This window comes from Citrus clementina, unplaced genomic scaffold, assembly GCF_000493195.1.
Source record: "Citrus clementina cultivar Clemenules unplaced genomic scaffold, Citrus_clementina_v1.0 scaffold_5, whole genome shotgun sequence".
In the NCBI taxonomy this organism is placed as follows: Eukaryota; Viridiplantae; Streptophyta; class Magnoliopsida; order Sapindales; family Rutaceae; genus Citrus; species Citrus x clementina.
The window spans coordinates 39,619,557-39,634,646 of record NW_006262201.1 but is presented as its reverse complement, the minus strand read 5'-3'; the positions used below and the strand labels follow the sequence as shown (position 1 = coordinate 39,634,646).

The window sequence follows — 15,090 nt, the reverse complement described above, 5'->3', positions numbered from 1 at the left end:
TCCGACGTGGCAATAAGATGGGTCCCACAAAAGACGAAATTTTGACTGAAAAACCTTAGCTTACCCCCGTCACGTCACTTTCCACAATAGAGCGCGAAGACGTTTTGACTGCGTGCGGGCAGCGGGCAGCACCGTTCGGGCACACCCCTCTCTCTCTCTCTCTCTCTCTGTGTGTCACTCACTGCACGCTTTCACTCAAAAAGAAATGTTTGAGTTAAAATAATCCAAAAATGAAAAAAGGAAAAAGGTTAAAAAGATAGATAACCAGATCCTTCTTTCTCTCTCTCTCACACACACACTGGCTAGTGGCTACTTCTTAGAAAGTAAAAACCCAGGCAAAGTTTTATTTGTTTTTGTTTTTGTTTCTGTTGTTGCCAGAGCCCAGAAGGTGGTAAAATAATTATAACAAAGGGAGTTGTTTTTGAGAATTTATTTTTATTTTATTTTTTGGTGGGAGAGATCGAGATTTGAAGTGATGTGGTTTTAGGAGGTAATGGTGAAGAGTCTGGTGGGATTTTTGGAGCTAGGGTTATACTGATATGGTGTGTTGTTGGGGCTTTGTTTATTGTTTGGATCTGAAGATATTGACAGAGTAACAAAAGCTCAAAATGAAGACTAAGGTTTGGGCTTTGTGTTTGATCTTGGTGGTCCATTCATCATGGCTTGCTTCTGCTAACATGGAAGGTCTGCTTATTGCTGCTTCTCTAACCATTATCTCTATGTTCTGGTTAAAGTTTTTACTCTTTTTTTTTCCTTTTTTTTTTTAATGAGATTTTGATCTTTGTTTGATTTCTGCGAAAGGGATGTTTTTATTCGGGTAGTGAGAAATAGGAATGCTTAGCTGAGTATGCTTATTTTTATCATTGCGACTGCTGTTGAGGTTATTTTAAATTTTATTTTGTTCCCTGTATCTTCCTCTCGAGTTTCTTTGTATTTGGTTAATTTATGATAATATGGTTGAATTTAATAGAGAGATAGTCTCGCGGTTTGTACTTCATTTATGTCTCAAAGGTTTCCTTTTCATTAAAAAAAAAAAAAAGTTATGGTTTTATGGGTCCTTGAGAGAATGTATCCAAGGAGAATACTTTTTGATGAAGGCCTCTATTCAAGTGCTTGGAATATCCTTAGCAGTTGGATGGTTCTGTTCTTTGGAATACATTGAGTGTTGAGTGGGTGGAACTGTGACTTTGCTTACCGTGTTAAAGGTTTGCTGCTGTTTAAACACTCCTCACAAGTTTAATCATGTCCTGCTATGCCTGTGGAAGCCTTAAATCTAACTAGTTGTGAAATAATATTTACTTTGCCATCTAGCTCAATGCATTGTCAACATGTTCCTGTCTGCTTGCCTTTGAATTAGTTTCCATAATTGGCAAAAATGTCATCCCTACGAAACTTGTATCCTGTTTAAAGTTTCATGCAACTCTACATTCTGTTTGTTTAATGAATTTTGAGTATGGATTTTGCGCATTAGATTGCATTCTTAAGGTCTGGATTTGGCTGACTGTTGTAACTTATTCTATTGGCTCTTATCTTGGAACAGGTGATGCTTTGCATAGCTTGAGATCCAACTTAATTGATCCTAACAATGTACTGCAGAGTTGGGATCCTACCCTTGTCAATCCCTGCACATGGTTTCATGTTACTTGCAATAATGATAATAGTGTTATACGAGTGTAAGTTCTCCTGTATGTCTTCCAAGTGCATGCTTACAATGAAACTTTTTAACTTTTTAAATTTGTTATATTATTCTTTTTGCAACATATACGTTTTTTCATGTTTCTTTCTATGTGATTTTTCAGTGATCTTGGAAATGCGGCTTTGTCCGGTCAACTAGTTTCACAGCTGGGCTTGCTCAAGAATTTGCAGTATTTGTACGTTATGCTTCATGATTTGGAAATTACTCACTATTTCTGCTTTTCAGATAATTGCATACCAGTACATCATATGTTTTTCTCTTATATGAGTTCATACAGACTCCTTCTTCTCAACTTTGTACATTCTTTTTTATGCGCCCAAAAAAAAAAAAATAGATTAAGTAGTTGGGAAGAAGGTATAAGCTTCAGTCATGAGTTGACAGGAAGTGTTTACTCACTATATGTTTAGCTAGACTTGGATCATGTAGGGTTTGCTACATGAAAACTATTTTCCTGCATCTCCAGCAAAATAAACATGATATATACTAGGTGGTATTGATGAAGGAATTAATTTGGACTGCATAGTAAGATGTTAGCTTCCTATCAAGCTATTCAACCTCCAGTGTCCTTTCTTAAAATATTCACCTTAAAATATTCATTTTGGTGTGCTGTTGGGAGAATTGGAAAATAGGGCATGTAACATCTTATGCAAGTTCTTCATACTTTTTCTAGAAATTTCTTCAGAAGACGAGTGTATTTCCCTTTGATCTGTCCAAGGAATATGGTTTTGGATCAATCATTGGTTTTCCAAGTTGCTTTTGTGAGAATCGTCTTGTTTTTTGTCCTTGTCAGTTCCAACTGTCAAGATGCTAGCCTTATTATATTATACCTGACATCCTATCTTGCTTTGGACTGTTTCTTTCACAAATCATTAAGCTTTGCTGTTTGTAACAGGGAACTCTACAGCAATAACATAACTGGACCAATTCCTAGTGACCTTGGGAATTTGACTAGCTTGGTGAGCTTGGATCTCTACTTGAACAGTTTCACTGGTCCTATCCCAGACACATTGGGAAAACTGTCAAAATTGCGGTTCCTGTAAGCATACTTCTCTGTGTTTGTATTTTTTCATGTATTTAGTGCATGTGTTGTAACAAAATTAATATCTGTATTTTTAACCGAAGACAAAAACCTTATGCCTTTCTAGTTATTGAATTTTCAATTAAATAAATAAATGAGGTATAAAGATTCTTCAATATTTGTAGTATCTAAATCAGGGTTTTGAAAGGTATTTAAGAAATGAGAGTTCAATCCCTTTCATTTTAATCAGTGATAACTCTTTTTGGTTCCTTGAAATGTTTGTGCAAGAATAGCCGGCTTAACAACAACAGTCTCTCGGGTCCAATTCCTATGTCATTGACTAATATCTCCTCTCTTCAAGTATTGTAAGTGTCTATTTGCTCTCTCCCTTTCTATTTGAGGCATCATTACAATTTCTGAAAATGAAATGTTTCTAATTGCATTATGGGACATAGGGATCTATCAAACAATCGGCTTTCTGGGGTGGTTCCAGACAATGGCTCCTTCTCATTATTTACTCCCATCAGGTTTTTTGCTAGTAATTTGAACTTTGCTCATATTAAGTTATTAACTGACTGATTTGAAGACTGCTTAATAACTTGTTCTGTTTGCAGTTTTGCTAACAACTTGGATCTATGCGGGCCAGTTACCGGGCGCCCCTGCCCAGGATCTCCTCCATTTTCTCCTCCTCCTCCATTCATCCCACCACCCCCAATTTCTTCACCAGGTAATCTTATATTCAATTTTATTATGAACTTTTCACTTTTAGGCAGCGCTTGACAGTTTTATTCTTATTCTTCGTTGATAGTGATCTTGTAGCCCTGTAAGTCTCAAACTTGAAGTGAATCATCCATTTAATTTTGTGTCTCGCTCGATGCAATTGAGAAGTAATCTATCTTATAGTTGTAGAACTGAATAGATTTCACCTCTGGTTTTGAAAAATGGTTTTTTAAATGCATTCAAGGTTTTTAATGTAATTGGCAATACTTATTGGGGAGGATTTTTGCTCAAGTGTTTTCATTTTCGTTCCATTCATCAAATTTAGGTGGGAATAGTGCTACTGGAGCAATTGCTGGAGGCGTGGCTGCTGGTGCTGCCTTATTGTTTGCTGCTCCTGCTATAGCATTTGCATGGTGGCGTCGGAGAAAACCTCAAGAATTTTTCTTTGATGTACCTGGTATGTGATGTTGAAAATTTCGTGTATTCTAATTCATTTGATGGATAAAAATATAAAATCTTCAACTAATATGTCTCCTTGCAGCTGAAGAGGATCCCGAAGTTCATCTTGGGCAGCTTAAAAGATTTTCACTGCGAGAATTACAAGTTGCAACAGATAGTTTTAGCAATAAAAACATTCTGGGTAGAGGTGGGTTCGGTAAGGTCTACAAAGGACGCCTGGCGGATGGTTCACTGGTAGCTGTAAAAAGATTGAAAGAAGAGCGTACTCCTGGTGGGGAGCTGCAGTTTCAGACTGAAGTAGAGATGATCAGTATGGCTGTACATCGTAATCTCCTTCGCTTGCGTGGCTTCTGTATGACACCAACTGAAAGGCTGCTTGTTTATCCCTATATGGCAAATGGAAGTGTCGCATCTTGTTTAAGAGGTAAAACCTGGAAGCATGGTATCATTTATGAATTGGTTCTAACTGCTTTTGATGTGCTCTTTGCTCTAATTAGGACTCTATCATCAACTTATGACGTGAAATCTTGTGATTATCGAAAAAAGATCCACTTGTAATTTTATTAATGCTTTCTTGTAGAACGTCCCCCATCACAACTTCCTCTTGATTGGCCAACTCGAAAACGGATTGCTTTGGGGTCCGCTAGGGGTCTTTCGTATTTGCATGATCATTGTGATCCAAAGATCATTCACCGTGATGTGAAAGCTGCTAACATTTTGTTGGATGAGGAGTTTGAAGCTGTTGTTGGGGACTTTGGGTTGGCTAAACTTATGGACTACAAGGATACCCATGTCACTACGGCAGTCCGTGGCACCATTGGGCATATAGCTCCAGAATACCTTTCTACTGGAAAATCTTCAGAGAAAACTGATGTCTTTGGTTATGGGATTATGCTTCTAGAGCTAATCACTGGACAGAGAGCCTTTGATCTTGCTCGTCTTGCAAATGATGATGATGTCATGCTGCTTGATTGGGTATGCATTCACTATACTGTTATATACGTTACTTCATTTCGCTCTTTTCTGCCATTTCCTTTCCTGCTAAAGTAAATTGCATTTGAATGTAAAGGTTCATTCTTGCATGTAAATGGTTAAATCTTCAGGTGAAGCATTTTGCTCATATTATCTTTCTTGCCCTGGTTCAGAAAATGCTCTAGAAGTTAGAACCATAAAACTCGAGACTTCTGATGCAATAAGTATGATTTCAGGTGAAAGGACTTCTGAAGGAAAAGAAGTTAGAAATGCTAGTTGACCCTGATCTCCAGAACAATTATGTGGAAGCTGAGGTGGAGCAACTTATCCAGGTTGCGTTGCTCTGCACTCAAGGCTCCCCTATGGACCGGCCCAAGATGTCGGAAGTTGTTAGAATGCTTGAAGGTGATGGCTTGGCAGAGCGGTGGGATGAGTGGCAAAAGGTGGAAGTTCTCCGCCAAGAAGTAGAATTAGCCCCTCATCCTAATTCAGATTGGATAGTTGACTCAACAGAAAATCTTCATGCCGTTGAGTTATCTGGTCCAAGGTGACCCTGTCACTCCTATTAGCTATAAGTAAAGAGGAAAATTTACTACTTTTTTTTATTCCTTTTTTTAATCATAATTTTTCTTCTTTTTTTAATTTAACGATGATATCCTGATTTCTGTAAGCCCTTCAGCATTGTATTCATTACACTTGTGCATATGTATCATTTGGTCATGGTGCAATTTGTATCCCCAGCCGCAGTTTGACAGACTTTTGATGTTTTTAAATAGATGGAGCTGTGGCAACACCTTATATTCAATATTCATACATCCATTCTAATTTTCAATCCAGCATGCTAGGTGATATGGGAAAAACTCTAGTAGATTTTGCTGGATATCAGTCATGGAATTTCCCATGTACCATCATCGTCCTGGAAAATGATTCTTTTAGCTGCAGTTATTTATATCTTGTAGAATTTTGTGCCGACGCAACTGATATCCGAATAATTAACTCCAATAAAGTGATTGATCCAATGGTTGCTCCAGAAAACTTGCAGGAAGAATTTTTTTTTTCCCCCTGAAGTTAACCAAGTTGTTTTTATTACCATTAATGATACTATTCCAACACATTTTGTCTTAAACTAGTTCCAGCCTTCCAGCTCATATAAAAGAGAAAAAAATTCCTCATTTGAAAAAGAAAAAATCAAAATCATAAAAGAAAAGACCTTTATTTGAAGCAACATAATGACGGTTTCGTCAATCACATAACCTTCAAAATATATAGCCTGCCTGAGGAAGAAAGAACTTTAAGAAGCATAAGTAAATTAGCTATATATTTGTGAACATTTTACACTAGTCAACGAAAATCAACACACTTTGTCAAGTATTGTAATAACATAAACTTAACTCACCAGCATGAAAACAAGATCAGAAGATCAGCAAAGGGCTAGCGAACTCAAAGCTGATCAGCAAAGGCCTAGCAAACTCAGAGCTAATGGTTGGCTCTCGAATTATCCGTAAACAAATCAGAGCCAGATCCAAGATTTGGGTTCTGTGATGAAAATAAATTTGGATAGGAGAAATGGGAGTCATCATCCATCGAAGTTAATCTCTGAGGCTGGTGTCGAACAGGTTCTTGATCAGAGACGCGATCATTTGGAGAAGAATCAAAAACCACCTTGTGGTCGAAAGAAGGAAGATCGGGTAACTCTGATGCCCTCTGTTGTTCATGAACTTGATGGAAGGCTAGGGAATTTGAAATGGTACCAGGATCATTCAAAGAGGTTTTGTGATCAAAATGTTGATTTTCTGATGTACAAGACTGATCGGAACCATCAGTATAAAATGGGTTCTCCGAGACTGCATCATTCTTCTTCTGGGTTAACCCAGAAATTCTCATCTGTGCAAGACTAGCTGCTGAGCGAGCTGCTGCTGCTGCACGTTCTGCAGTTTCAGCAGCAGCCTGAGCAGCAGCCAAGACATCTTGCAAATCCACATTGGTTTCACTTTGTGTTTTTGAGATAGTGGGCGGTAGACTACTTTGTCTTCCAGAAAATGACGCAGTTAGGGATGGGGGAGAAATGAACGGGACAAACTGTCTGTCTTCCTCGCCACCAACTGATTCATCAGGAATCTCATCCTTGTTAGCTGCTGATTTTCCTTGCATCAGTTCCTCAGGTTCCAAGTGCGGCAAATTTTCAGTAGTTTCAGCATGTTGTGATAATTCCTGAACTGCAGGGTGGGAGGCTGCTGGCATACGTGGACTTGTTGCTGTAGCTGAGTCAGAATTTATACCTGGCTTTAATGCTGCGGTAGGAACTTCAGGAAAAGCTAGCATCTCAATTGTTACATCAGAATCCGTGTTTTTATTCTGGGCTTGATCAGGAGCAGAATTTAATGTTTCATCGTGTTTTTCCTTGGGAAGGGGCAACTTAGACGCACTGACAAACTGGGTGGGGCCATTCTGACAAAGATAGAGGATGCATGAGACAGGAAGATGACACAAGAGCCAAAGAAATTTGATTATATTCTTACCAATAGATCTTCTTGTGGTTTGAAGTACTCAGTTTCAGTGGCAGCTGGATCCCAGTCTAACTCATGCTCTTCAGCAATTTCTTTCAGAAGCTTCAGTTTTTTATCAGCCGAAGGTGCACGAACAGAGAGCAATTCTATTAACTGCGGTTACAATTTCATAACAAATGTAATGAGGAATTAAAAAAATTGGAACAATCATAAGCAGTTCTCTTCAAAATAAATTCTCTAAGAAACAATTTGTAAGACCTGACGATTAACACCACAATCCGGCATGAGCTCAGTTGCAGCTGCTACAAATTCCCTGCCGTATTTGGAAGCAAAAAGCATCTGTACCTGCAGAAGCTCTGGAAGATCCGCACATCTTGGCGCAGCGAAACACACACTAGATATTGCTTCTTTCAAGTCAAGAGGGCATTCCCTGCACAATGTTAGTAGTTAAATATTTAATTTTCTGGAAAATGCTACAGTTATGAACTGTGAGTAACTTCAAAGACTCTAATAGCCAACAAAATTTCAGGATTAAGCATTTGGTGACTCTTCAATGTGGACTAAGCAAATCAAGTAGCAATGTTACACACGAGAGGAATTTCAAGAACCAAGCAATGCCAAGCACATGGTAATCAGAGCAGCATTCCCTGCACAGAGTCTAGTAGCTTGGTGTAATAAAAACCACACCAAAATCAAATCAGTCAGGTCGTGTAGCCAAGCTGATGAAGGAAGCTGTCCACAATTAATATCCTTAAATCTCACTCATTAGATCTGATGCAATACGCCTTCTTAACCCAAGAGATCCATATAATGAAGCTAAACCAACTACTGAAAGAAAATAAATTACCAGGGGCCAAAATCTAATGGTAAAAGCAAAAGGCAGCTGATATTCAGTAGAAAATAATAACCTTTGTGTTTCGATAATTGGAAGGCGGACAACAATAAGCTCGCAATACAGCTCAAGGATCTCTTGAGCAGCCATCATATTTTCTTCCCTTACTATATGCTCTACCTGAAATAATTGTAGAACAATCTCTTGAGACCATAAAGAATAAGCACCACCGGTATAAACATCTATCCAAATTTCTAAACATGAAAACAGCTTTCATATTTAGGAAAAAAAAGAAAGAAAAGAAGACAGAAAAGGGCATGTGATATAACCCGAATGCGAGCTGTGGCTTCTTGGCCAGTCTCAAGGAGCTTGGCAATGTCACGGCGCATTTGCTTAATCTGAATCTCTCTTCTGTTCCTAAGCAACTTTATGCGCGGAATCGCCAATTTCAGAAGGGTTTTGCTGCGAATTAGACAACATTCAAGCAATAAATAAATAATCAAATATATAAGTATTCAACTTCATGCAACTAAAAGATGCTAAGATAGAAAAATAAGTAACAATTTTTTAAAAAAAACAATTGAGAAAAAACCAAATTTTTTTTATTAAGAAAAAAGGGAGGAGGGGGGGGGGGGGAAATTAAGAAAATAAAAAGAAAATACCATTTAGATCCTTTGAAGCCCTTGTTGAAGAAAGAATCGAGCATCGACATGATCAAAGATCAGATCAGAACTGCAGTCTTTTTTATCCTTTGATATTACTTGAATTTGAATTGACTGGAGAGATATCAAAGAGATAAGAAGGTTTATATACGTAATGGATTGGATTCAACTGCTACAATTTTATATTCTCGATACGACGACGCGTAGCAGCGAGTCTCTCTTTTGCTTATGGTTTAAGGAAAATTGCTTTCGACAATTTGACAAGAAGAAGCCAACATTTTCTTTTTAGTGTTTGCCGTATTTTCGGATGACGAAGCTCGGCCTCCTTGTTCGTTTATTATTATTATTATCAGGTTAGTATGGTTTCGTCACTTCGTGGGCCCCAAAACCAACACTCGAGAAGCTACGTAAGCATTTGCTCTTTTTTTTTTTTTTTTGGTTGGAAAAACCCATTGAGGTGTAATAAGTTACCATTTATGTTTCAATCCCGAGCGTCTCTCTTTCAATTATATCCTCCATAACCTCCAAGTGTTTGGTGAGATATACAGACATCATCACTTATCAATCATCGCCGCGCAATCTTTGCATCTCTAATCGTACTACAACCAAGACCAGGATATGAATATCTTATATCCATCCTCCTCCACGTTGATAGCTGCATATATTGCATGTGTATTCAGATTTCAGCTTTAAATATAGATTATTCCCCCCTTAAATTTCTAAGCTCCCAACCTAAAAACTGTGTTTACAGGTATATTGTTGTTACTTGAAAGCACCAATGCTTCATTAGGCCTTTGTTTTGTCCATGAATTTGGATTTATGGTTTTCTCCCCACATATCAATCAAAGTAGGTGTAAAGTAACCAGTGAAAGCAATTCAGTGGCTTTTAAACGACTTGAGAAGAGTGTGTTTTGGTGTTTCAATACAGAGCTAACTAAAACGGTATCTATGACTGTCGTTTAAGTTAGTGGAACACATGATTCGCACGTGAACGGATTCTAATGAAAGAAGCTGTTAAAGTCGTTGATGAAGCATGGCTTGCACGTGAGCATCTGGAATTAGTTTCCAGGAGGTTATCAGCAATTGAAAGGAGCTAATTCTGGTGCAGATAGCTGGCTACGAATCATAAGTATAAAAGGGGGGTTACTCCTTCCTTATAGGAAATGTAATTTCCATGAGATATAATCTGTAAATTCTCTGTAATCTTGAGTTCATTCAATAAAAGCCTAAAGTCTTGTTCCTCCGTGGATGTAAGCTAAGTGATTTAGCTGAACCACGTTAAAAACCTTTTCTGTTCTTTATTCGTTAGTTTGATTTGATTCTTTGATTCTTAAACCATTGATTGTTCTGTTTTGAATAAGTTATTGGTTAAATCTTTCTCAAGTCATCCATAGAAAAGCATCTAGGAATCTAATCTTGGATCTTGGGCAGAAACTGAAGGTGTTTGAGAAGCTAAAGTGCCCTTCAGTTTCTACAATTGGTATCAGAGCAGGGTTTCTTTAATCAGATTCTAGTATGGCTCACCCTAAGGTTGATCTAGAGAAGTTTACAGGCAAGAACGACTTCAATATGTGGAAAGTAAAAATGGAGGCTCTACTGATAACTCATGGACTGGGAGATGCTTTAGAACCAGTTACCAAGAAATAGGGAATGGAAGCTTCATCATCACTAACACCTCAACAGACTTCTGATATAGATAAAAGGGCAAGAAGCACAATAATCTTGAGTCTTGGAGACTCTGTTATTAGAGAAGTTGCCAAAGAAAAGATGGTGGCTGATCTGTGGGCAAAACTGGAAACCATCTATATGACAAAGTCTCTTGCCAACAGACTTCATATCAAGAAAAGAATGTTTACTCTAAAGATGGCAGAGGGATCCTCTCTTGATGATCATGTCGAGGAATTCAATAGAGTGTGTGACACCCTGGAGACCATCGATGAAAGTAAAGCTCTGCTCTTGGTAAGCTCACTTCCACAATCATACTCTAATTTTGTGGATGCCCTGATGTATGGGAGGCAGACATTGTCCTTGGATGAGGTAAAGGCAGCCTTAAATACTAGAGGGTTGCAAGAAAAGTCTGTGAGTATGAAAAGTGGAGTTGGGTTAACAGTAAATGGGAAGTTTGAAAAGAATAAGAATGCAGCAAAGAATCAGAAGCAGTCCAAACCTAAGACCAAGCCAAAGGACCTGAAATGTTTCCATTGCCATAAGGAAGGACATTTCAAGAAGGATTGCCCAGATTTAAAGAATAAGAATAAGGAGAGAATTGGGAATGCAGCTACAGCAGAAGAAGAAGATGGCTATGAGTCAGCAGGTGTGTGTGTTGCTACTAAGGATATGCAAAAGGGTAAGTGGATTCTTGACTCTGGTTGTACATTTCATATGAGTCCATATAAGGGTTATTTTTCTGATTATCAAGACTTTGATAGAGGAAGAGTAATGATGGGTAATAATTCAGTATGTAAAGTCATTGGGGTTGGTAAAATTCATTTTAAGCTGCATGATGGGTCTATAAAAGAAATCAGACAAGTTAGACATGTTCCAGAACTTAAAAGGAATTTGATTTCTTTAGGAATGATGGATCAAATGGGATGTAGCATTAAACTTGAATCAGGGGAGTTGAAGATTCTTAATGGATCTACACTGGTTATGAAAGGGACCAGAAAGAATGGGGTTTATGTCTTAGATGGAGAGTCTGTAACAGGGGTCTCTAATGCCATTGAAAGCACTGACATAGATAAAACTACACTATGGCAATTAAGACTTGGGCATATGAGTATTAAAGGTCTGAAAGAACTTAATAAGCAGGGTGTTCTGGGGAATGATAAGATTGGGGAGCTAGTGATCTGTGAAGAATACATCCTAGGTAAATCTACTAAAAGTAGCTTCAAGAAATCTATACATAAAACCTCTGAGATCTTGCAATATACACATTCAGACCTATGGGGACCTTCTCAGGTTCCATCTCTAGGTGGAAACAGATATTTTATGACCATGATAGATGACTACTCTAGGAGAGTGTGAGTGTATGTGCTGAAAAGTAAAGATCAGATGTTTGAGAAATTTAAAGAGTGGAAAGCACTGGTAGAGAATCAAACTGAGAAAAGGGTTAAGAAACTAAGGACAGACAATGGTCTTGAGTATTGTAATCAAGAGTTTGACAGTTTCTGTGCAAATGAGGGGATTGCAAGACATAAAACAGTAAGGTTAACCCCACAGCAAAATGGTCTAGCTGAAAGGATGAATAAGACTTTAATGGACAAAGTCAGATGCATGATGATACAGTCCCAACTTCCTAAAGGGCTATGGGCAGAAACCTTGCTGACTGCCTGTTTTTTGGTGAACCTTAGCCCATCTGCTGCAATTGACTTTAAAACACCACTAGAAATGTGGTCTGGAAAACCTGGTAACTATATAGAGCTTAAGGCTTTTGGATGTGATGCTTATGCACATTTAAAGCAAGAGAAGTTATCTCCAAGAGCTCTGAAAGGGAAGTTTATAGGGTATCTAGAGGGTGTAAAGGGTTACAAGTTATGGTGCACTGACCTATCCCCACCAAGGTGCATCATCAGCAGGGATGTGATCTTTAATGAAGAAATTGTGATCAAGAAAAAGCTACAAGAAAATGGTACTGAACCTCAGACTAAAACTCCAGAGAGTATACATTTTGAGGTGGAGCATCCAAATCTAAAATCATCACAAGAAGCTGCAGATTCTGACGAAGATGAAGATGACAGTAGTGGAAACACTGAGCCACAATCTCAACAGCACACTCAAACCCAACTTAGAGACTATCACCTGGTCAGAGATAGAGAGAGAAGACAGATAAGACCTCCTCAAAGATATGGTTATGCAGACCTCATTGCATATGCACTGGCAGCATCACATGAGGTTGATGTAGATGAACCAACAAGCTACAGAGAGGCTATGAAGAGTTCATATAAATCAGAGTGGCAGAGGGCTATGGAAGATGAAATAGACTCACTGTACAAGAACAACACCTGAGAATTGGTTAAGAAACCTGAGAAAAGAAGGATTGTGGGGTGCAAATGGATTTTCAAGGTAAAAGAAGGGCTAACAGCTGATGAGCCTAGGAGATTCAAAGCTAGGTTAGTAGCAAAAGGATATACACTGAAGGAAGGAGTTGATTTTAAGGAAGTCTTCTTTCCAGTGGTCAGACATGTTTCTATAAGAGTTTTGTTAGCTCTAACAGCTGTATATGACATGGAGCTTGATCAACTTGATGTCAAAACAGCCTTCTTACATGGGAGACTACAGGAGGAGATTTTAATGACTTAACCTGAAGGCTTTGTAAGCTCTGAATACCCTGACCATGTATGCTTGCTGAAGAAGTCATTGTATGGTTTGAAGCAGTCCCTAAGACAATGGTACCTTAGGTTTGATGAATTCATGGTTTCACATGGATTCATAAGGTGTAATTTTGATTGTTGTGTATACTACAAGCAAATAGATTCAGATCATCACATATACTTGCTACTGTATGTGGATGATATGTTGATTGCTTGTAAAGTGATGGAAGAAATTGAAGCTTTAAAACAGATGTTGAACTCTGAGTTTGATATGAAGGATCTCGGCTATGCCAAGAAGCTTTTAGGAATGGAAATCACAAGAGACAGAAGGAAAGGAACTATGTTTTTGTCTCAAAAGAAGTACTTGGAAAAATTACTTAATACCTTTAGAATGAACAACTGTAAACCAGTGATAACACCCCTGGCCTCTCATTTCAAACTCTCAAACCAGCAGTGTCCAAAGTCAAAGGAAGAAAATCAAGAGATGTCGAAAGTACCTTATGCCAATGCAGTGGGGTGTATGATGTATGCAATGGTCCTTATAAGACCAGATATTTCACATGCTTTGAGCTTGATAAGCAGGTACATGGCATCACCTGGAAAAGAGCATTGGAAGGCAGCTAAATGGGTGCTGAGATATCTGAATGGAACTTTGGATTTTGGGTTGTTGTATGGAAAGAATCGAGGGACAAATGAAGCTGGTTTATGGGGTTATGTTGACTCTGATTATGCTGGAGATTTGGACAGAAGGAGGTCACAAACTGGATACATGTTCATGTTGAATGGATGTCTGATAAGCTGGAAAGCAAGCTTGCAACATGTAGTGGCTTTATCAACTACAGAGGCTGAGTGTACTACAGCCTCAGAAGCTGTCAAGGAGGCTTTATGGCTTAAAGGCTTAATCAGTGAGTTAGGAATACCTCAGAAGGTTGTTGATATCCACTGTGACAGCTCAAGTGCCATTTACTTAAGCAGAAACCTAGCTCATCATGAGAAAACCAAGCATATTGACATTAAGTTGCATTTCATAAGGAATGTAATATCAAAAGGAGTTGTAAAGATGGTAAAAATACATACCAGCAACAATCTTGCTGATATGCTTACAAAGGTGGTTTCCTCAGCTAAGTTTAAAACCTGCTTAGACATAGCTGAAATATGCAGTTTGTAACTTGCATGGATTTGAGGAGATAGACTGACATGGATGAATTGTTTCAAGGTGGAGATTTGTAAAGTAACCAGTGAAAGCAATTCAGTGGCTTTTAAACGACTTGAGAAGAGTATGTTTTGGTGTTTCAATACAGAGCTAACTAAAACGGTATCTATGACTGTCGTTTAAGTTAGTGGAACACATGATTCGCACGTGAACGGATTCTAATGAAAGAAGCTGTTAAAGTCGTTGATGAAGCATGGCTTGCACGTGAGCATCTGAAATTAGTTTTCAGGAGGTTATCAGCAACTGAAAGGAACTAATTCTGGTGCAGATAGCTGGCTACGAATCATAAGTATAAAAGGGGGGTTACTCCTTACTTATAGAAAATGTAATTTCCATGAGATATAATCTATAAATTCTCTATAATCTTGAGTTCATTCAATAAAAGCCTGAAGTCTTGTTCCTCTGTAGATGTAAGCTAAATGATTTAACTGAACCACGTTAAAAACCTCTTCTGTTCTTTATTCGTTAGTTTGATTTGATTCTTTGATTCTTAAACCATTGATTGTTCTGTTTTGAATAAGTTATTGGTTAAATCTTTCTCAAGTCATCCATAGAAAAGCATCTAGGAATCTGATCTTGGATCTTGGGCAGAAACTGCAGGTGTTTGAGAAGCTAAAGTACCCTTCAGTTTCTACAGTAGGCATTCGTTGGGAGACCTGAAATCAATTCCCGAAGCTTGCCCCAACCAAAAAACTGTAATA

The 15,090-nt window shown here is 38.2% G+C and overlaps 2 protein-coding genes across 3 annotated transcripts; one reads left to right on the top strand and one right to left on the bottom strand.

The window, feature by feature from the left end:
• The first annotated feature begins 246 nt into the window (after positions 1-246).
• Positions 247-5,703, top strand: LOC18041563 (somatic embryogenesis receptor kinase 2). Its single transcript, XM_006434594.2, has 11 exons — positions 247-684; positions 1,541-1,673; positions 1,800-1,871; positions 2,589-2,732; positions 3,008-3,079; positions 3,170-3,241; positions 3,329-3,441; positions 3,760-3,891; positions 3,976-4,317; positions 4,474-4,868; positions 5,102-5,703. The coding sequence occupies exons 1-11, from the start codon at positions 609-611 to the stop codon at positions 5,414-5,416; spliced, it is 1,866 nt and encodes a 621-aa protein (XP_006434657.1). The 5' UTR covers positions 247-608; the 3' UTR covers positions 5,417-5,703.
• Positions 5,704-6,109: 406 nt separating this feature from the next.
• On the bottom strand, positions 6,110-9,181 carry LOC18041193. Of its 2 annotated transcripts, none has more exons than XM_006434592.2 (6): positions 8,867-9,181; positions 8,534-8,666; positions 8,281-8,384; positions 7,631-7,802; positions 7,385-7,525; positions 6,110-7,313 (listed from the first exon to the last, which is right to left on the bottom strand). In XM_006434592.2, the coding sequence occupies exons 1-6, from the start codon at positions 8,914-8,916 to the stop codon at positions 6,342-6,344; spliced, it is 1,572 nt and encodes a 523-aa protein (XP_006434655.1). In that variant the 5' UTR covers positions 8,917-9,181; the 3' UTR covers positions 6,110-6,341. The 2 variants fall into 2 exon arrangements, with proteins under 2 accessions (XP_006434655.1, XP_024039027.1); XM_024183259.1 differs by having other exon boundaries at positions 7,718-7,802.
• Positions 9,182-15,090: the final 5,909 nt, after the last annotated feature.

Bases quoted from the DNA above. Each gene is read 5' to 3' on its own strand.
- LOC18041193 (XM_006434592.2), bottom strand. From the start codon at position 8,916: ATGTCGATGCTCGATTCTTTCTTCAACAAGGGCTTCAAAGGATCTAAA. The intron at 8,667-8,866 runs GTATTTTCTTTT...TCTAATTCGCAG, and splicing joins GGCTTCAAAGGATCTAAATG to CAAAACCCTTCTGAAATTGG. The intron at 7,526-7,630 runs GTCTTACAAATT...TTGTAACCGCAG, and splicing joins ATTGTGGTGTTAATCGTCAG to TTAATAGAATTGCTCTCTGT.
- LOC18041563 (XM_006434594.2), top strand. From the start codon at position 609: ATGAAGACTAAGGTTTGGGCTTTGTGTTTGATCTTGGTGGTCCATTCA. The intron at 3,080-3,169 runs GTAAGTGTCTAT...TATGGGACATAG, and splicing joins ATCTCCTCTCTTCAAGTATT to GGATCTATCAAACAATCGGC. The intron at 3,242-3,328 runs GTTTTTTGCTAG...TTCTGTTTGCAG, and splicing joins TCATTATTTACTCCCATCAG to TTTTGCTAACAACTTGGATC.